Source organism: Scyliorhinus torazame, chromosome 13, assembly GCF_047496885.1.
Source record: "Scyliorhinus torazame isolate Kashiwa2021f chromosome 13, sScyTor2.1, whole genome shotgun sequence".
Lineage (NCBI taxonomy): Eukaryota > Metazoa > Chordata > Chondrichthyes > Carcharhiniformes > Scyliorhinidae > Scyliorhinus > Scyliorhinus torazame.
This window is the reverse complement of record NC_092719.1, coordinates 67349786-67371583: the sequence shown is the minus strand read 5'-3', so window position 1 is coordinate 67371583 and position 21798 is coordinate 67349786. Positions and strand designations below refer to the sequence as shown.

Sequence of the window (21798 nt, the reverse complement as noted above, 5' to 3'; positions counted from 1 at the left end):
CAGGTTAGGTGGATTGGCCATGATAAATTGCCCTTAGTGTCCAAAATTGCCCTTAGTGTTGGGTGGGGTTACTGGGTTATGGGGATAGGGTGGCGGTGTTGACCTTGGGTAGGGTGCTCTTTCCAAGAGCCGGTGCAGACTCGATGGGCCGAATGGCCTCCTTCTGCACTGTAAATTCTATAAGATATGCTCTATCTATAAGAGTAGTGGTAGGGCCTGTAAGGCAAATAGGTTTGACACGTAGTAAGTTGGCACGGATGCAGGGCACAGCTTAGTTATTGGGGCTAGGGCACTTGTATGTGAATGTGACGATTAAAGTCACTGTTACACCAAACCTAGATGCCTCTGTGCTATGTCCGGTGCCTGAGGGGTCGTGAAGGGGACCGGGTGGCACTGAGGTCGAGGGTCAGTACAACGGTGAGGCCGGGTGTGTGTGTGTGTGTGTCCCGTTCCCCCCCCCACCCCCCCCCGTCGTCCTCGGAACACCGACGCTAGCTACCCCACATGGCCATGTGATGGAGTGTCCGTGAGGCATACAGGGACCACCCAGGTGGAGGGTCTAGCTGTGGTCATGAGTCAGACATTGTCTAACGATCCGGAGCTCACAGCTCATCGCAGAGCGAGTTGTCATCATTCAACATGGCACTGATCACACCCGCTTACACAGGCAATTGTGTGAGACCATCCCGTTGTGCCGCAGGTGTAACATGCTGTGAAAGTGGTGGTGTGGGAGCTAGGGTTGTCGGATGGTGCGGGAGCTGGGGGGGTGCGTTTGGGCGGAACGGTGATGCAAGTGCCTTGCTCAGCGATGCCCTCCCCCTAGTTGGTGAAACGTGCTGCGATCAATGACTCGCGTGCTCGCTCGCCAAGCCAGTGGCGTTGTGCAGCCTCCCGGCCATATCCAGCCCCCATGTCGCGTCTGTGACCCCCCCTCCCCATCCTCCTCCTCCTCAAGTACAAATGCGTCGCCCTCATCGGGCTCCTACTGTGCCTCCTCCTCCAGGACATCGCCCCTCTGCTGGGCTATGTTGTGCAGGACGCAGCAGACACCAGCTATTTTGCCGACCCTCTCTGAATGGTACTGGAGGGCCCCTCCAGAGCGGTCCAGGCACCTGAAACGCATCTTCAAGAGGCCAAAGCACCTCTCGACAACACCCCTGGTTGCTGCATGGGCCTCATTGTAGCGGGTCACTGCATTGGTCTGTGGCCTCCGTACAGGTGTCATCAGCCACGACCGCAACGTAAACCCTGTTGCCCAGCAACCAGCCCCTCAGCCGAGGGGGGTGTCCCTCGAACATGGCAGGGATGAAAGATGGCGCCAGTATAAAGGCATCATGCACACTGCCAGGGTACTGGGCGCACACGTGCATGATCTTCATGGCAGACCACCTGAATGTTCATGGAGTAGGTCTGGCTGACAAATTTATTTTGCAGGTGTGAACCGCGACGGCGTGACCTGGGGTCACGCGTCGGCACTTCGGCCCATCTGGGCCGCTGAATAGCTGGTCGCCCGGAGAGTTGCCAATCTTAGCACCTCGGGCGATTCTCCAGGCGGCGAGGCGCCGACCTCGATGACGCCGTTCTCGCCGGTTGGGAGAATGGCGGAACGGCGCAGGACCGGCGTCGCACGAAAATCCGACGTGAACGCCGATTCTCCCAAACGGCGCGGCATGGGAGAATCCCACCCAGAGTTTCTCAGAATTACAGAAGGTTTTGAGAGGGGTAAACAGTGGAAGATCCTTTCCACTGGATGGCATCCTGATGGCAATGGATCACAGACTCCAGGACTACCACTGGAGCAAAGAAAGGGTTAAGTTACAAGCAGAGGGTTATTAGAATGGGGAACACTTGACTGCAAATGGCTATCAGGGCAACATTTAAAATGGATATGCATAAGTATTTGAAAAGGAACAGGAGAACATAGATGGAAAGGTATGGAGATATGATTGGAGCAGGTAAATCTGGTTGAAGCATGTGAACAGTATTGGGGCCACGGGTTCAATGGCTTCTCTTTGTGCTCTAATTTTGACAGTACTACGAAGGAGACTATTTAAAAGTCAACTATGAACAGGGAAGAATATCTAAATGGAAAAGAAACAGGTGGAGTGAAGAGAAATCTCACTTTTCCATGAAGGTGCTGGGTAATGATGAGTGTTGGGGGGTGGGGAGGTAAGTGTCGAGAAATTGCCCGAGTGGGGGTGACTGTGCGGAGTCTGCACTTTCTCCCCGTGTGTGCGTGGGTTTCCTCCGGGTGCTCCAGTTTCCTCCCACAGTCCAAAGATGTGCAGGTTAGGTGGATTGTCCATGCTAAAATCAGGCCCTTAGTGTTCAGGGATGGGAAGGTTAGGTGGGGTTATGGGGATAGTACAGGGGAGTAGGGTGCTCTTTCACTGGGTCGGTGCAGACTCGACGGGCCGAGTAGCCTCCTTCAGCACTGTAGGGATTCCATGGTTCTATGGACTTGCCATGAGTTTCTTTTAAGTATTTCCCAGTGCGCTTCTGGCAGGGTTTCCATCAATGCTTGGCGCAAGTAGGACAGGCGAATGGGGGTGCACGATGGTTGCAGCATCGTGACACATGCAGCAATTTAAAGGGTTGAAGGACCGAAAGGCGTTGGAGCCTCTGGTTAGGCGGGAGAACTCTGCCACTGTGGATCGGTGAATCGATTGCCATGGTATTATTTGCCTGCCCCTGCTGTGGGCATTTCAGTGTTTCTATTCAATGAGCCTCCAGGCACACAAAGAGAGGCTCCTTGAATAGAAACACTAAAATGTTGAGATCTTAATGTCTAGTATTGTCAAGACAGAAAATGTGACACAAAATATCACTCCTTCATTAACACCTCCTTTTAATATCCACGACTGTACAATGATAGTGACGTCAGAGATTGCGATGCGCGCTGATATAATTACTGCAGTAATTAATGAACCCGGTTTCTGCTGATACCTGTCATAGTGCAACACAAAATCCGCCTTCAGGGCAAAGGAAAATCCGACCACATGAGCTTACACCAGTAATTCCAACTGAATGTCTTCATGGTCAACAATTACATTGACCTAAATTAAGATAAGCTTTAATTCTGAGATAGAAACATGGAAAATAGGAGCTGGAGGCCATTCGGCCCCTCGAGCCTGCTCTGCCATTCATTCAATCATGGAATCCCTACAGTGCAGAAGGAGGCCATTCGACCCATCGAGCCTACACCGACCCTTCAAAAGAGCACGCTAGTCGTGACCACTCCCACGTCCACCCCGCTCTATCCCCATAACTGCACATCACTGGACACTAAGGGGCAATTTAGCATGGCCGATCCACCTAACCCGCACATCGTTGGACTGTGGAAGGAAACTGGAGCACCTGGAGGTACCCCATGCAATCACGGGTCGAATGTGCAAACTCCACACAGACAGTGACTCAAGGTCGCAATTGAACCCGGGTCTCTGGCGCTGTGAGGCAGCAGTGCTAACCACTGTGCTATCGTGCCACTCCTTATTCATTGTGATCATGACTGATCATCCAGTTCAACAGCCTGATCCCGCCTTCCCCCCCCACATCCTTTGATCCCCCTTTTACCCAAGTGATGTATCGAACTGCTTCTTGAAGGTATACAATGTTTTGGTCTCAACTGCTTCCTGTTGGTAGCAAATTCCAAAGGCTCACCACTCTCTGGGCGAAGAGGTTTCTCTTCATCTCGGTCCTAAATGGTTTACCCAGTATCCTCAGACTGTGACCCCTGGTTCTAGACAAACCCGTCATTGGGAACATCGTTCCTTCTATCCTATTTATTCCGATTAGAATTTTATAGGTATCTATGGCATCCCTCCTCATTTTTCTAAACTCCAGCGAATATAATGCTAAACAATTCAACCCCTCCTCAGGGGCAGGATTCTCCGACCCTCCGCCCCGGAATCGCGCGGGAGCGGACAATCGCTGTTTGATGCGGCGCCGGTCGGGAGCCGTTAGAAGAGGCCCCCGTGGCGATTCTCCGCAGTCGACTGGCCGAGTTCCCGTCGGCGTGGTTCACATCTGGTACCACCCGGCAGGAGCTCGGACCTGCAGCTGCGGTCCTGGTGGGGGGAATCAGGCTCCGGGGGGGGGGGGCCTCAGTGGTGGCAAGCGCGCGATCGGGGGCCACCGATCGGTGGGCGATCGCGATCTGGGGGGACCTAACTTCCTCTGCGCAGGCCCGCTGTGTGGATCCACCATGTCGGCGGCGCCCACACCGAAGTGGGCCGCCGTGTACATGCACAGACCCGCTTGTGGCCGCCGTGCGCGCGGCCGCACGGTCTAAACAGCTCTGGGTGCCGGCGGGGCCCTGCTAGCCCCCTGGAAAACGGGGAATCACCCCAGACTTTCGAGGAAAATGTCCAGAGTGATTCTTTTTTTTAATAAACATTTTATTGAGATATTTTTGGTATAGAATAGACAATCGGGGCAAAATTCTCCCGAAACAGCGCGATGTCCGCCGACTGGCGCCCAAAACGGCGCAAATCAGTCAGGCATCGCGCCGCCCCAAAGGTGCGGAATGCTCCGCATCTTTGGGGGCCGAGCCCCAACATTGAGGGGCTAGGCCGGCGCCGGAGGAATTTCCGCCCCGCCAGCTGGCGGAAACGGCCTTTGTTGCCCCGCCAGCTGGCGCGGAAATGACATGTCGGGGCGGCGCATGCGCGGGAGCATCAGCGGCCGCTGACAGTTTCCCGCGCATGCGCAGTGGAGGGAGTCTCTTCCGCCTCCACCATGGTGGAGACCGTGGCGGAGGCGGAAGGGAAAGAGTGCCCCCACGGCACAGGCCCACCCGCGGATCGGTGGGCCCCGATCGCGGGCCAGGCCACCGTGGGGGCACCCCCTGGGGCCAGATCGCCCCGCGCCCCCCCCAGGACACCGGAGCCCGCCCACGCCGCCTTGTCCCGCCGGTAAGGTAGGTGCTTTAATTTACGCCGGCGGGACAGGCAATTTATCGGCCCATCTGGGCCGGAGAATCGCGCGGGTGGGCCCGCCAACCGGCGTGGCGCGATTCCCGCCCCCGCCGAATCTCCAGTGCCGGAGACTTTGGCAACCGGCGGGGGCGGGATTCACGGCAGCCCCCGGCGATTCTCCGACCCGGCGGGGGGGTCGGAGAATGACACCCTATATATGAAACCATAAACATAGCGCAAAAAACGTTTACCTTTCGTACAGGTCCCACCCTTATTACCCCCCTCTACTCTAACCTAAACTACCCCCCCCCCCCCCGTCCGTCCGTCCGCTGACGATTAATTTTCCGCAAGGAAGTCGACGAGCGGTTGCCACCTCCGGGTGAACCCGAACAGAGAAACTCTCAAGGTGAACTTAATTTTCTCCATGCAGAGAAAGCTAGCCATGTCCGGTAACCAGGTCTCTGACTTCGGGGGCTTTGGGTCCCTCCATGCTAACAGTACCCGTCTCCGGGCTACCAGGGAAGCAAAGGCCAGAACGTCTGCCTCTGTCTCCTCCTGGATTCCCGGATCTTCCGACACCCTGAAAATCGCCACCTCTGGACTCAGCGCCACCCTTGTTTTTAAAACCTTGGACATGGCATCCGCAAACCCCTGCCAAAATCCCCTAAGCTTTGGTCATGTCCAAAACACGTGGACATGGTTCGCTGGCCCTCCCGCGCATTTTGTGCACCTGTCTTCCACCCCAAAGAATCAGCTCATCCGGGCCACTGTCATGTGAGCCCGGTGAACAACCTTAAATTGTAGCAGGCTGAGCCTGGCACATGTTGCGGACGCGTTGACTCTACTCAACGTATGTGCCCATAGACACTCCTCTATCTCACCTCCCAGCTCCTCCTCCCACTTGCGCTCAGCTCCTCGGTCTGCGTCTCCTCCAACCCTATAAGCTCCTTATAGATGTCCGAGACGTTCCCCTCCCCTACCCACCCTCTGGAAATTACCCTGTCCTGAATCCCCCTCAGCGGTAGGAGCGGGAAGGTTGACACCTGTTTACGAAGGAAGTCCCGCACCTGCAGATATCTGAATTTGTTTCCCCTCGCCAGCCCAAACATTTCCTCCATCGCCCCCATACTCGGAAAGCTCCCCTCTATAAACATACCCCCCATCCTCTCAGTCCCCGCTCTACGCCATACCCGGAATCCCCCATCCATCCTCTCCGGGGCAAACCGGTGGTTATCACAAATTGGGGCCCAGACCGATGCTCCCACTGCTCCCACATGCCGCCTCCACTGGCCCCAAACTCTCAGGGCCGCCACCACCACGGGGCTGGTGGAGTACCGTGCCGCGGGAGCGGCAGAGGCGCAGTTCCAACGCCCCCAGTCTTAGTCCCCAAAAGGGAGAATCCCGCCCCATATGTCAGACCCACCTTGCTAGGAATTAGTCTGGTAAACCTATCGCTGCACTCCCTCTGTAACAAGAACATCCTTCCTCGGATAAGGAGACCAAAAATGCACACAATATACCAGGTGTGGTCTCACAAAGGCCCTGTATACTTGCAGCAGGACATCCCTGCTCCTGCACTCGAATCCTCTCGCTATGAAGACCACCATTTACCTTCCTTACCGCCTGCTGCATATGCATGCTCACTTCCTTTTTTGATAACAACCTCATCACATGGCATAATTGTCAACTGTCTCCATAAAGAACAAAGTATGTGAGTTCACAGTCAGCACAGGAATCTTCCTGCATGCAGAGGAGCGACAGTTGACCTCGAATGGAGCTCATTTAAATAATCCCATGATTCCCACCATGTCTGCCTACATTTAACCCTGTGACCCAAGTGCTGGAAGCAGACTTTGAGCTCATGGCGGTGAAAGTGACGAGCAGCCAACCCACCTTTCCATCATCTCTTGTTCCAACCTGTTTGCACGTGACCTGGTAGTGATCGATGACCCCCTCCTCTACCCACAGGAGTGTCACAGACGTCTGAGTCTTGTTGACGGCGAAGAGCGACTTGGGAGAAGCTGGCTCTGTGAACAAAGAGCGAATCATACGACTGAAATGCATTAGTGTGCTCTTCGGCAAGCCGACACCACCAGCTTGTAAAATCTGATCCTGGTATTTGCCACAAAGTTGGAAAAGCCTTTCCCCGCACCGGCTATGCCGGTCCCCTGGATTCCAGAGGCCAGCTGAATAAATACCGATCGACCCTCTAAAATGGCATGAGTGAGTGGGAGGAATTTAAAATAAAATGATTCCTTTCTCAGAGTTACAAAGCCAATGTGCAGGGAGGAATAGCCCAGACATAGGAGAAGACATAGTTAGCGAGGCCTTGTACCTGAGGCTGAGGTTCCTTCTCTGCTACTGCAGAGAAAGAAACAGGAATCCATAAACGGCGGAAAGCGCACAAGTGGGTCATTACTGGTCGGCGAGGGGATGGGGGAGAGGATTGGCTCTCTGGGAAGTAATTCTGAATTACGGCTTTGGGTTATGGGGATGGGGCGGGGAGAGTGGGCCTGGGGTAGGGTGCTCTTTCAGAGGTTCGATGGAGACTCGATGGGCCGCATGGTCTCTTTCTGCACGGGAGGGATTCTATGATTAAAACAATGCATTCTGCTTTAATTAAGCACGAGTCAACAGTTAACAGATCTTTTAGTAAAAACAAAGGGGGGAAAATGAAGGAGGAAAACTGAGATAACTGAGGAAAACAGAAACAGCCCATCTTACTCCAAGGTTACCTCAAGTTTCACTCTGCCACATCTAATCTCCACGGCTCAGTTTATGAATGAAATCTAATTACTCGGGACCCAGTTCACAAAGATGCTGAAGCCCCTCAATTCTTCACCTAGCATACAGCCACTCTGTTCTCCAGCTCTCCTCAATGCAGTCTGAACTCTTCTTCCCCAAACCCATTGACCAAATTAAGCTGGTACTTGTCTTCCACTCCCCCCCCCCCCCCACTCCCTTCAAATTCAGAGACCCCCCCCCCTTCCTTCAAACTCAGAGGCATGCTTCACCCCCGGGTTCATGTTCGTGTTCTCACTTTCTTGCCCCCAGAAAGCTATTCCAGGCATTATTTGTTCTTATCCCTTTACACTGCCTCCTCTTCCACAGCCATCTATCCTCTCTTTTCCCTTTACAGCCTACCCCAAGTGCAGGTCCAGTGGCAAACGCAGTGGGCCAGGCCCCTATCTGCTTGTTCCCAGGATTATGGCCTCTGCATTCGTAAGCGGGACTACTCTTTTCGTACAGAGTAACCAATCCTGCCTGTCAGTTCTGGAGGTGGTGAGGCGAGCAGGCAGGAAGGAAAGTGGTTCCGATCCATCGGTTCAGTATCAGACTCGGGAGAGTGGACCCCGCTGCACTGTTCTTTATTTGAGTAAACAGACTTACTGACCTGACCCCAACATGCTATTGGGGTGATTTACCAATGGTTGGTTTCTATGCCAATCTTCCAAATCTCAGTAAGGTTTACTTGAAATAAGCAAAGTTGGTCCAAGTCACTGGGAGTCTTTGCCAACTCTCGATCTGCAGAGTATTTTTCAAGTCTGACTAATAGGAATTCCTCCATACGTCAAAATCAAAACTGCAAACTCATTACCTGTTGATTCATATGCCATATGGGTAATCCTGTTTTCTTTGCAGTTCCACACTAACTTGTGTCTAATTTATCCTTAGTTTTACAGAGCTTAATTTGGACTCCCTCATTAAAATCATTATATATTTCCAGCATTGGACTGATAATCTAGATCAAGAAAGGCTTCAGATCTTGATCCTGTGGGGCCCACATACATTCCTTATTCCAGTTGCTCTATGATATGGCTGGGTTAAGCCTTTATGGTTTTCAAACATTTTATGCTCAATGAATAACACATCAACATCAATGCGGTGAAACATCACATCGGAATTAACAGAAGTACCAAAAGTTCCTGCAAGACAAATGATAGTAACTAATTAAAAGGACACGATCTACTCACGGAGTTGAATAATTTGTGGAGCCGAGGCATTGCTGCTCCCTTCCGTGTAGGCTACCACAGTTATGTTGTATGTGTCCCCAGGAGGCAGTTGAAGTAGTGTTGTCATTATGCGATGCGGAACCTGTATTAAATAATAGATCCTTGTTAACAGAACTTCCTAATTACGAAGCAGCAAGCCCATGTCTTTGCGTCTTCACTGAATCTCATAGCAATCAAGATAACTTGTGAATGCCTCAAAACATCCTGGACACTGAATGCTCCAGGCTAGTGGGAGAATGATGAGGCTGCAAGGATGAGTCACTTGGCAGGAAGAATACTGTGATGATGTGCATCACTGTGGGTACACGGGGGGTTAATGTAAATACATGTAGGCTAGCTAGATACTAGAGGGAGCACCAGAGACATCACACACACACACTCCACCAATAGATCAATTAGATAGGACACGACCAATGGACATTCACGATACACACAGAGGTGACACGACCACAGGAGGGCATTACACCAACCCATATATAAAGGACACCACACACATGATCTAGCTCTTTCCAGTGGAGACGGTCAGTGAGTACAGACACAGGGTTGATTCAATATCACTCCCACCACGTGGATTGCAGCAACTGGTTAGTCAGTCTGGGTAGCTATAGTAGGATTATCAGTCGTGTCGAACCCGAGTAATAGAAGTGTAAATAGTTTAATAAACGTGTTGAGTTATCTCCACGTCTTAACCTTCCTTTGTCAAGTGCACAAGGAAGCCGCTTATGCTACACCTAGAACATAACAAATCAAATATGTTTAAATAACTTGACCTATTGTAGGAAGGTAGACAACTCGGAGACAGTAGGGACATGGGAGACAGTCAAAGCAAGCACAATTTGTAGTTCTTCAAGATTGAATTTCAAATATCACTCCTGTTTCATATCTTAAATTCTTTCATGCAATCCTGCAGATGATTATTAAGAAATAGTTTATAGGCTGCAGATCTCTGTAACTTCAACACCTTTGTATGTGAGCATTCCCGGACTTTTCCATTGTCTCTCTGCTTAACCGACTTTTCTCAATCCCGCATTCGATTGGCCTGTTCCCAGTCATCTTCAAGCGCACTACATCCCTGGGCACCTGCTCCCTTCAAATCTCTTTTTATCCTAGCTCTTTCAAAGATAACCCCTCCCCCACGTCCCCTCCATACTTGTTCCCTGCTAAGAATTTTTTTCCCGCCCATTTTCTGGCAGCCATGCCATCTCCTTCAAAACCGCCATCATCACCCACTTTGGGAAGAACATTCGTTCTCCTCTCTCTCAGCAAACTCCATTGTCTCTTCAATTTAAATTTTCCTTCAATACCCTCCAACATGTGTTCCCTACTGAACTACAGACTGGTCACTCCCTGTTCAATTCTATTAACCTGCTTTCTTCCCTAATGATGCCATGTGGTCCACCATGGTGAAAGTTACAAGGGACATCTTGAACCTGATCCTTTAACTTCGCTGAATTTCCTGTCCTCCTCCAACATCCATCTTCTATGGCCAGTCTCGAAGGATGGCTTCCCAAACGGTGGGTCGCAAGACGAGATTTTGGAGTCGTAAGCTCCGAGGCAGCAACGGTCAATTCCTATTATCATATACAGCATGGGGTAGAGCTGCAGCTGCCAGATTTTCCTTGCACTTCAATGAACGAGCCATTCTCCAAGTCACCCACTGCTCTCCTCAGTCAACACGCTCAATCCTAGAACTCTGCTTAAAGAATGGAAAGCCAATAGCTGTGCTTGAGCTCCTGGTTGCTGATTTCTCCTTTTCCACTTAATTTTCAATGACTGCCTCTTTTGTCGAGGGTGTCCCGTGGTGTAACCTCCACCTCTGCTTGGATGACGTGCTGACACAGTGTGTCCTTTGCACCTCTGAGGAAATTGCTATCCTTGCTCAATATACCTCTTGACTGATTAATTAAGCAGCCTTAATGCCTGTCTAGTGCTACCAGATGGGAGGCAGTCCTCCTCGAGAAGCCGTCTTGGGATAAATCGCACAAAGGCAGCTCCCCATTGGGTATCTGGCCCAGTGAAAATCTGTCAGCTTACCCACCCAACGCACCCGTGGCAAAATCCAACCCACTGTTTCTCAGGCAGGACGAAGGGTAAGGTTTTCTTCCTCAGTGCGACTTGGAAATTGATCTTTCATTTATCAATCCAAAAATAGTTTCAATTTTAAGGCACAGAAACTGTTCGACAGGGATGATTAGAGTGTGCTTGTGCTAATATAGTGTCACATCAGTCACAGACTCACATCACCTGGAAAAGAAGGTAGCATGAGAAATAGGAGCAGGAGGAGACCTATGACCCCTTGAGCCTGCTCGTCGCTCACACAGATTGTAGTTAACTTTTGGATCTTCTACACCAATTCCATTGTCCTATCCTATCCTCAATTCAACTCACGCCCAAAAATCTATCAATCTCAGTCTTGAATAAACTCAACAACTGAGCACCCATAGACCTCTGGAGTAGACAATTGCAAAGATTCACAAGGCTCTGAGTGAAAAAAAATCCCCTCAACTCAGTTTGAAATGGCTAACCCTTTACCCTAAGACTATGATCACTGGTTCTGGACTCTCCAGCCAGGAGACACACACCCTCACCATCTACCCTGTGAGGCCATTGCAGGATTCATACATTTTCAATGAAGTTAGATCCATCTAAGATTCAGAGATTATAGCCCAATCTCTCCCCCTAGAACAGCCCTCTCATCACAAGAATCAATCTAGTGAACTTATTGCACCCCCTTTAAGGTAAGTACGCCTTCCTTGGGTAAAGTGAGGGATATTGTGAACAGCTGTGCATGTTGCAGGGCCCAGCAAAATTTCAACAAGACTTCCTAACTCCACTCTAAACCCCATGCAAGAAAGAATAACATTCTGTTTGTCTTCCTAATTGCTTGACAATTGCTTGTCAGGCCTACACGTCAATTTTCTACAATTCACGTACAGCACAAAAACATTCCAATCTCTCCGAATGCCAACATTTACCAGTCTCTCAACTTTTGAAAAACGTTTTTGCTTTTACTTTGAGGTGTTTGATTTTTAGAATTTTGTATATAAATTGTATCAAAGAAAAATAATTAGTCAAGAAGCAGACTGAGGGGCAGCACCCGGCGCAGTGGTTAGCACTGGGACTGCGGCGCTGAGGACCCGAGTTTGAATCCCGGCCCTGGGTCACTGTCCGTGTGGAGTTTGAACGTTCTCCCCGTGTCTACGTGGGTTTCACCCCGACAAACCAAAGATGTGCAGGTTAGGTGGATTGGCTGGGCTAAATTGCCCCTTAATTGGGAAAAAAAATAATTGGGTACTCTAAATTTATGAAGAAAAAAGAAGCAGACTGGGACTGTGAGCGAAACTTTATGGCCCTGTCGCGCTGGAAGCGGTAGCTGAAAATACGGTGAGCTATTCAAAAGTCCATTGACTTTGATGGGCCTGGCAGGAGATCCTTCAAAACTCCATCCCAGGGAATAAAAAATTCCATTCAGCCCAGTGAATCTGTCTTATTTACAGAACATGGGCACTCTATCCCATTATGTTTTATAAATTTTCGATCCCATCCTTAAAGTTACAAAGCCAATGAACAGAGTGAACAGGGCAAACGCTTAATCCCATCTTCTTGCATGCTCCAAAAAACAATTCAAATTGAAGCCAATTCATGGTCTCCACAAGAGAGACATACAAGATCCAAGCTAACAAGAATAGATATTGCACCACTTGATCTGATGCTTGATCGTAGCCAAAAGGCCAAGAAGTGATCACTCTATCCCACTGTGTCCTTTGTCAAAGGAAACATCATAATACACATCCGATACACTTTGGCCATTTTCCTTTCATAGAATCCCTACAGTGCAGAAGGAGGCCATTCAGCCGATTAATTCTACACTGACCCTTCGAAAGAGCAATCTACCTAGGCCCAATCCCCCGCCCTATTCCTACAACCCTACCCTAAAGGACAATTTAGCATGGCCAATTCACCTAGCCTGCACATCTTTGGACTGTGGGAGGAAACCGCAGCACTCAGAGGAAACCTATGCTGACACGGGGAGAATGTACAAACTCCACAGAGACAGCCACCTGAGGTTGGAATCGAACCTGAGTCCCTGGCGCTGTGAGGCAGCAGTGCTAACCACTGTGCCACCGTGCCACCCCAGACATAACTTTGCACAATCCAAAGAATCCAGGACAATGATGTCCCAGCGAATGTTTGTTGGCCTATCTGTGCTTATCCTTTGTTATGTTCCTAACTAACCCACAGATATAAACTGAGACAGCCTTTCTTCAAATTGTTCCAACTGGTAGGAAATCTCAGGACTGTACCAATTATCTGATCCACTGTGGAACAAAGAGCAGCAATGACATCCCAACTGGCTTTTACAGGAGCCGGCTAGAATGATCAAATTCAATTTGCTTTAGCCTAGCATAATGTCAAACACACAACAATGTATACTTGCACTTTTTTTAATGATTCTTCGTCCAACAGCGACAACCAGCCAGTAAGGAAGGGTTGAGTTGGATGCTCTAGTTGTAGCATCACCATAGGTCCAGCTAACAGAGAGTATGTTCTTAGAATATTCCAGCCAAGTAATCTCTGGAGCTAATGGTGCTATAAGAAAGACAGTAGAAAGAATACTTTAGAAAGGTTAATGTGAAGAGATTAATGAATTACCATCCATGAAACTGTTACCTATAGACTGTTCCAATGCTAGCTTCATATCTTCTACTCTTTTTAACCTTGAGGACATCCAAATCTGTGGGCCGAGATTCTCCGAAATCCCGGCCAAGTGTTGACGCCGGCATAAACACTGGAGTGGTGTACACCGGCATCAACGGGCCTCCTGGACCAGCAATTCACCGCTGTTCAGGGGGCTAGTACACCGCCGGAGAGCTGTGCGCTGCTCCCGCGAAACATGGCGGAGCCCTACAGGGGCCCGGCGAGGAGGAACATAGGCCCCCCCCCGGAAAGAGCACGCCTGCCGATCGGTAGCCCATGATCGTAGTCGGATCCTCCCGGACCCCACCAAGACAGCCCCCGCAGCCAGAACGCCGGGGTCCAGTCAGGTGGGACCACATGTGAACCACTCGGCGGGCACTCGGCCCATCGAGCAAGGAGACGCGTCGGGCCGCGTCAACTGCGCGCGCGCGACTGACGGGTCCACGGAGAATCGCCGAAGCGCTGTCTCGCTGGATTTCTGGCGTGAACGGCTATCCTCCGCCCCCGCGCCGGGTGCAATTCCGTCGCGGAGGGTCGGAGAATCCCGCCCCTGCTCTCTGGGTCCCAACTCACACCTTGGATGGAATTTTCCGGCTGTTGGGATTCTCTGGGCGGGATTCTGTGATCCTGAGGCTAAGTGTTGACGCCGTCGGAAACGCCATCGCATTTCTCGACGGCGTCAACATGGCCTCAGGATCAGCAATTCTGGCCCCTACAGGGGGCCAGCACGGCACTGGAGCGGTTCAGGCCACTCCAGCTGCTGATCCCGGCGTCAACTGGGTGCCGCGAGATCCGCGCATGCGCAGTGGCACCGGTGCCAAAGCGCGCATGCGCAGTGGCTCCCTTCAACACGCCGGCCCCGACGCAGGGCTACAGGGGCCGGCGTGGAAGAAAGGAGGCCCCCAGCCAGAGAGACCAGCCCGCTGATCAGTGGGCCCTGAACGCGGGCCAGGCCATATCGGACGCCCCCCTGAGGTCAGACACCCACCTTCCCCACCCACAGTCCACCCCCTGACCCTTCCACGCCGAGTTCCCGCTGGTTGGGAGCAGGTGTGGACGGCGGCGGCGGGACTCTGCTTTTTTACGACGGCCGCTCGGCCCATCCCCGGCTGAGATCGGCGGGGGGGGGGGGCCGTGTAGAGCGGCCCCGACCGGGACCGCGCCAACCACGCCGGCGGCAATGGCGCTGATTCTCCTCTCTGTGGTGAATCGTGTGCCGGGGTCGGGCGGCGTGGCGCGATTTGCGTCGGTCGTGGGGGTTCTCCGGCCCGGCCCCGGGCTGAGAGAATCCCGCCCTCTGTTCCTGCTGGCAGTGCACTGCCACCCACAGATTTCCTGGTGGCGAGTGTGGCTTCAATGGGAAATTCCATTGTCAAGTGGCACGAATGGAGAATCCCACTGCCCGCTCGCAGTGCTGCCAAGAAACACGCAGCTGTGGATTGGGAAATCCGGCCTCAAGTCTCTTTTACCCTTCACTTCTGTGTTTACTGACCTATACAGGATACTCCAGTAAGCAACACCTTGATTTATAAATGTTGAAACTTGTTCTCAAATGATCGCTTGTTCCTCCTGATCTCCGTAGTCTCCTCCAGCCTGACAACGCTCGGAAAACAGAGGTTAGCACTGTTTCTTCACAGCGCCAGAGTCCCAGGTTCGATTCCTGGCTTGAATCACTGTCTGTGCGGAGTCTGCACGTTCTCCCCGTGTCTGCATGGGTTTCCTCCGCGTGCTCCGGTTTCCTCCCACAAGTCCCGAAAGATGTGCTTGTTAGCTGATTTGGACATTCTGAATTCTCCCTCAGTGTACCCGAACAGGCGCCGGAGTGTGGCGACTAGGGGATTTTCACAGTAACTTCATTGCAGTGTTACTGTAAGCCGACTTGTGACATTGATAAAGATTATTATTATTATTATTAATAATAATATCTCTGCACCTCTTGCGAAACACCAATTTTAATTGCTCCATCATTGTCTGTGCCCCCAGCTGTTGAGGCATTAAGCTTTGGAATTCTTCCCCACACCACTGTTTCACTCGCACTGTCCTTTCCACCTTTAGAATGCTCCTTAACAATTTTGTGGTCACCTGTACATGTTTTGGTGCTAAAGTTTGATTGATGATGCTCCTGTGAAACAACTTTGGAAGTTTTGCTCCATTATAAGTGTTTGTTATTGTTGTATTAATCCTTTTGTTATAATACCAAAGATAGTATGCTGTCTAATACATAGGTCTTCATGTTCTCATGTTCATTATCTGAGAGAAATGTAAAGCACTAAGGCTCAGAATTTGCGGTTTTAATGGAACTGCCAGGGTTCACTTTCATACTTTGCATCCTTTGGCACATGAGAGGCTAAGGATGGAAATCCAGAAGCTGTTCTCTATAATTTCCCACCCCTCCATAGGATGCGCTGTTGATGCCTATTATGGGGAGATGGTGTATTGAGAGACCCAGGTTAACGCCCACGGGACATGAGTTCAAGTCCCACCATAGGCAGCTGGTTCAATTTAAATTCAATTAATAAAATCTGGAATTGAAAGCTTGTCTCAGTGATGGTTCGCTAATGTCCCTTAGGGAACAAAACCTGTCGTCCTTACCTGGTCTGACCTACATGTGACTCCAGGCCCACAGCAATGTGGTTGATCCTGAGTTGCCCTCTGAAATGTCCTAACAAGTCACTGAGTTCATGGGCAATTAGGGATGGACAACACTTGTTGGCCTTGCCAGCGGAATCCTCATCCCATAAAAGAATGAAGAAAAAAGATCACTTGAACTGACATGAACCTCCACGTTTTATACCATTAGTCCTGCTGTAAAACTCTCGAAAAAGTTACATCTTGTTGCTTGAGATGTAACTGGGTTTTAATGGTGTACAACCTCTCTGGCCATGGCTTTTTATATTTTTGGAATGCCAAATTTATCCATTATGAGAAAAAAATTCTTCAGATTTTTAATTTTTAAAGTTTATATTTCAGCTTCTACCTTTGTGCCACATGTATGTCCCAATCTTTGTCACTTTTCCCTGTAAAATGCTTCCTGGTGAAATGGATAACCAGTGCATTTTACTTCCCGGCTTGCTGTCTGTGAGAATACTTAATTGTGGTTAGCATGCTTATCTTCCTTGGTGGCATCACTGCTGTTGGAGGCACCCTATAGCCAACGCTGGAATGAAAATAAAATTTGGAAAGGGGAAACACACAGCAGAGATGGCTGGATCTCTGTGGGCTGCTTTTTTTGAGGTCAGCTCTAAGTACTCTCACCTTGCTGCCGAGCTCAAATATAGGTCCATTGTGCCCATTTACTGCTGGTTTGGACACAGTAACATTCAGCGCCATATTCTTCTCTGTCAACCGTTTCATCTATTTAGTGCTCCACAGGTCTGAGAAACACCCCTGCAAAAGCAGATTCTTCTCCTTCCTGAGTTCCCTGCCCAAAGGCAGGTCTACCCCGCAGTGCTTTGATCTCCACCATGGGTTGGGCATGGAGGCAGGCCCTGAGCTGGAAGGGGGATTCAAACCCAGTGTTGTTGGCACCAGTCTGATTCATTCTGGCAGTCCAGCCAACCGGATCCCTAAGGAATCTAAGTTGCTGTGGCAGCACACACTTTTACATGCATGTTGTATGCTGGTGCCATGGATAGTAATGGTAGAAGCTCCAATTTCTTTCCAAAACCAGAAATCTCCCTCATTCTCACTGCTTGCCCTTGGTGTGTGTTGGAAGGATTTACAGGTTGACACGCACAACCTGTTTGACCACGTTACGAACACGCCTTCCTTGGCCATCAAGTCCTGGAGTGGGACTTGAACCCGGAGCTTCTGGCTCAGAGGCAGGGACGCTACCCACTGCATCACAAGACCTCCCTTCAAAAAAATAGATGAAGGGAAGATAATTGATTTACCTCAACCTGCCCTCAGAACGTATTGAGTGTTACAGAATCATCATTAAATGATCATTATTTCTAATCAGAGGTCAGGTCAAAAGGAGGGGGTGACTACTGTGCTCATGGAATGTTGGCACAGTGTTATGCCACACCTGTCTAGGAAAGGGGTGTAATCACAGGTGGGTCATAGGAACACGGAGGCAAAATGCAGCAGCAAAACTGAAAAACAATGTCCGGGATTCTCCATTGCGAGTCCGCCCCGCTAACGCTGCAAGCGAGAATGGAGAATTTGGCGCTCAGTAAACTCTCCCATTAATTGCAGCGGGACAGGAGAATCCCGGAGGGAGATCCCCGGCCAATGTTAATTCCCCCAGGTGAACAGTCACTCATGAAATGAACCTCAAAGTTACAGGCAAAATCGTCCACCAGAAAAGGCAATGGGAATAATAGAAAGAAGGACATTGGGTGAATCTCTAACTGTAACTTCCCTTGTAGTAGCATCAGTATTTCTATTAGATACATATTACTGTGGGTAAGTGTGTAAGAGAGTATACAAAAGGGTAGTGCATCTTCCACTGTCCTTGCTGACAAACACTATACTGTTGATATAACATCTTGCTATAATGAGAGATATGCAGCCTATATCAAGGTATGGGTTAATCAAAGACTTAGCAGCAAAGTACTGGGTGTTATGGCAGCTCTTAATGAATGACATTTAAAAAAATATATAAATTTAGAGTACCCAATTCATTTTATCCAATTAAGGGGCAATTTAGCATGGCCAATCCACCTTGGGTGGCTGCAGCTGCTCTCTGTCTCTGTTGCTGAGTGCTGGCTGTTGCTGACTTGCCTGCAGGAAGGAGAGAGAGAGGGAGGAGAGCGGATGGAGAGAAGGAGCAACAACAACAATAGGAAGGTGGCTGCAAAACAAGGTGGGAGTAAGGCCCCTTTGTACTGTTTGTTTGCTGGGCCCCTGCCGGGCTGAGGGCCGGGCCCTGCCCAGCCCTCCCAACTGTCAGGCCTTCCTCATTCCATCTGGTGAGCTTGTTCCCGGATGGGGACATTGAGTGGTTGCTGGGCCCCTCCCGGGCTGAAGATCCCTTACAGCAGCAGGGAGGAGATCGGTTCCATTGGGTGGTCGTTCTAGGATGGAGCACAGACTGTATTTTGCTGAGCCCTACTTGGGCCGAAGACTTCTTTGAACCAGCGTCACTTACCTCAGTGTGGTGACCTAGGGTGGGAGCACGGACTGTGTTTTTTTTTTTTCTGGGCCTCCTCCTGGGCTGAAGATCCCCAATCCACCCACCCTCCAGCTTCACCCGGAGTCTCTCACCTCGGGCACCATTCCATCTACCGTGCCCCACCCTCCTGTGTTGCTGACCTCCTCCAACAGTGCTCCTTGTTCTCTCTTCTCTTCTCTTCCCTTCCCTGCTTTGCTCCCCTGTATACCTTCCAAGGGGGGAGTATGTCATTCCACCTCGCTCTTTCCCTGGCAACCCACTCCCCACTTTCTATTTTGTCAATTAAATTCCAACGCGACAAAGCCCACATTGGGGTGGGCTGGCACTTGCCCTGATGGTCACTCCACTTACGCCGGTGGCGGCGCCGACCAGAGCCACCTATGCGGGGGTGGTAGCCTCCTCGGCCTCCACTGCTCCCGCAGCCCCGCCACCTTTCTGGTTGCTGACCCGAAAGCTGGGCGTAAAGTGCTATGTTCAACCCACCGTCACCACAGAGGCGTGCGTTTGCGCGATGGCCGGGGTCCTCAGCCCCTCGGCCATTGTGGCCGCCTCCTCGAATATACGGGAAAGTCGTGTTCCTCCTGAGGGCCAAGAGGGCGGTTCACCTCGTCCTTGAAAAGGGGCTCACGGTGGGCAGGACCTACGTGGCAGTGGACCCTCTTGAGGCCACTGCCGACGGGTCATATTGTCCAATGTCCTGCCTGACCTCCCTACCGAGCTCCTCCTCCCCCACCTCCAACTACTGGGGGAGGTTCGTTCTGAGGCAGCGCCGCTCCCTCTATGCCTGAAGGACGCCCCCCTCAGGCATATCTACTCCTTCCGGCGCCAGGTTTTCATCCGCTTGGCCTGGGAGGATGTATTAGAGGGGGGATTCGAGGTCTCCCATCTAGGGAAGACCTTCCGCATCTTCTGGTCTGCGATGGCGTGCGGTGCCACGCCTGCAAGAAGGTGGGGCACGTGCAAAAGAACTGCCCCGCTTCCAAAGCCACCACTGACACCAAGGTGGCTGCGAGTGGCACCGCCGGCCCCTCCCCCTCCATTGGCATCATCACCCCGACCCTACAGAGGGACACCGTGCTGGCGCAGACTGCCGGAGTGGAATAGGGAGGGCATCCACCAGGCCGCAAGGGCCGAAAGAAGGCAAGGCGGGGGATCGGCTGCAAATACCCCCAACCCCGTCAGCTGAGACCCCTGCGCCCCAGAACTCCGGCCTGGGGGCCACTGCGGGCACTCAAGCTCATCCCGGGCCCATTGACGCCTCAGCGTCGGGTACTGGGCCCGTCGTCATTTTGGCGCGGGTCAGCAAGGGGGGAGGGGGGGTGGGGTGATGTGCGTGCTCCCAGGCCGGCGCAGAAGACGGCAACATCTCGAACCTGGGAGCAAAGTGTTGAATGGAGATTTCTTCGGCACAGGGCACCCCCCACAAGCGGCGCCACTCCTTGGAGGGGGGGGGGGGGGGAGAGAAACGTTGTGACACCCCCCCCCCCCTGGAAAAGAGCAGGTAGCGCCCCGCCCGCTGCCCCTCGACATTCCACCGCGCCCCCGGAAGAGATTAGACAAAGTCCATCATCTGTCGACCCCTGAGCTATCGCAGCCCCCCGAGCAGGACGCCTCGGGGCCGAGTGCGAGCGAGACCCCCGAGGGCTCTTTCCGCCCGGTGCCATTTTGCACCCCAAAGGCGTTGCTTTTTACAACGCCGGAGGGCTGTGACGGCTCCTGACCTCGGGGTCATTGGATGGTGGTGGCGAGGAGCGCCTCCCCTCTCCATCCCAGCCTCCGAAGCCGGCAGTCCCCATCTCCACCCCGGAGCTTATTCTGGAACTGTTCCCGGGTCTATCCGGTGACCCGACGTCGCAAGAGGAGGGGGGAGATCTGAGCCGCCGCCTTCCTCTGGCCTGATACAATTAGAGGAGTCTGCGAGGAACCCGTCTGGTGACTATCCGGGGGGTGGGATCGAGGCAGACCCAGGACTGGTTGGTGGGACTCGGTCCCAGACGGCGACTGCCCGGAGGACGGTTGCTCAGTGGGGGGGCACGGAGGATGATTTTGGGTCCATCAGCAGCGAGATGGTGGACTCCCTCATGGCTGACACCATGTCGCCCCTCATTCCCCGAGGGGAACTCAGGGATTTTCTGCGTGCAAACTGCGGTCGTCGAAACCGAGTGCAGCTAGCCCTCGACCGGTGGTCGGACTTGGCACTGTTCATCCGGTCTTCCTGCGTCTACATTAAAGAGGCGGGAGACGCGGACGCTTCTGAGCAGCGCTGGCAGAAATCTTACCTCGCCGGACTCCTGAGGGAGCAGGGGGGCCTGCGCTCCTCTGCTCCTTCCGACCACTGAAAAGGTGAAGCTAGCACTTTACTACTGACATGGAGGTGACCATAGCCAGCTTCAACATTAGCGGCAGCAGGGACGCGCTACGCAGGTTCCTGAACTTCTCAGTCCTCTGGGATGGGAATTATGCTGCGTGCTTCCTGCAAGAAATCCACACCACTCCGGGAGACAAAGCCACATGGCTCCTGGAGTGGCGGGGATGGGGGGGGGGGGGGGGGGGGAGAGAGTGCGTCTACATGAGTCACCTAACCTCACGTTAAGGCGGGATGGCTATCTTGTTGGCCCCACATTTTCAGCCGGAGATCTTGGGGGGTCAAGGAGTCAATGCCAGGCTGGTTGCTGCACTTGACGGTCCGCGAGGGGGTCGAGGTACTTCACTTTGTGAATGTCTACGCTCCCAAGGCTGGCCAGCAGACGACTTTCTTCGAACAAGTGTTCATTCATCTTGGCACCATCGCTACTGGCGAGTGCATCGTCCTGGGGGGGGGGGGATTTTAATTGCACCCTCGGGACAAAGGACCACCTTGGTACCCAGTGCAGCTCTCATGAGGTGGTGAAGTTAAGGAACCTGGTCGGGTGCTTTGACTTGGTGGACGTCTGGCGGACTCTCCATCCTGACTCCAGCGTCTTCACTTTTGCGAGGCCTGGGGTTGGAGCGTCCAGAATCGGCCGCCTCTACATTTCAATGCCCCGTGTCCCGACGGCCTCTGTGCAGCAGGTGC

At 51.9% G+C, this 21798-nt stretch overlaps 1 protein-coding gene across 3 annotated transcripts in view; it reads right to left on the bottom strand.

The window, feature by feature from the left end:
• ptpro (protein tyrosine phosphatase receptor type O) overlaps positions 1-21798 on the bottom strand; it is a 273680-nt gene that overhangs the window by 76534 nt on the left and 175348 nt on the right. For all 3 annotated transcript variants that reach the window (XM_072471710.1, XM_072471711.1, XM_072471712.1), the window contains 3 exons: positions 13368-13519; positions 8891-9011; positions 6810-6943 (listed from right to left, as the gene is read on the bottom strand). In XM_072471710.1, the coding sequence (XP_072327811.1) occupies positions 6810-6943; positions 8891-9011; positions 13368-13519 (407 nt within the window). The remainder of the gene's footprint in view (positions 1-6809; positions 6944-8890; positions 9012-13367; positions 13520-21798) is intronic.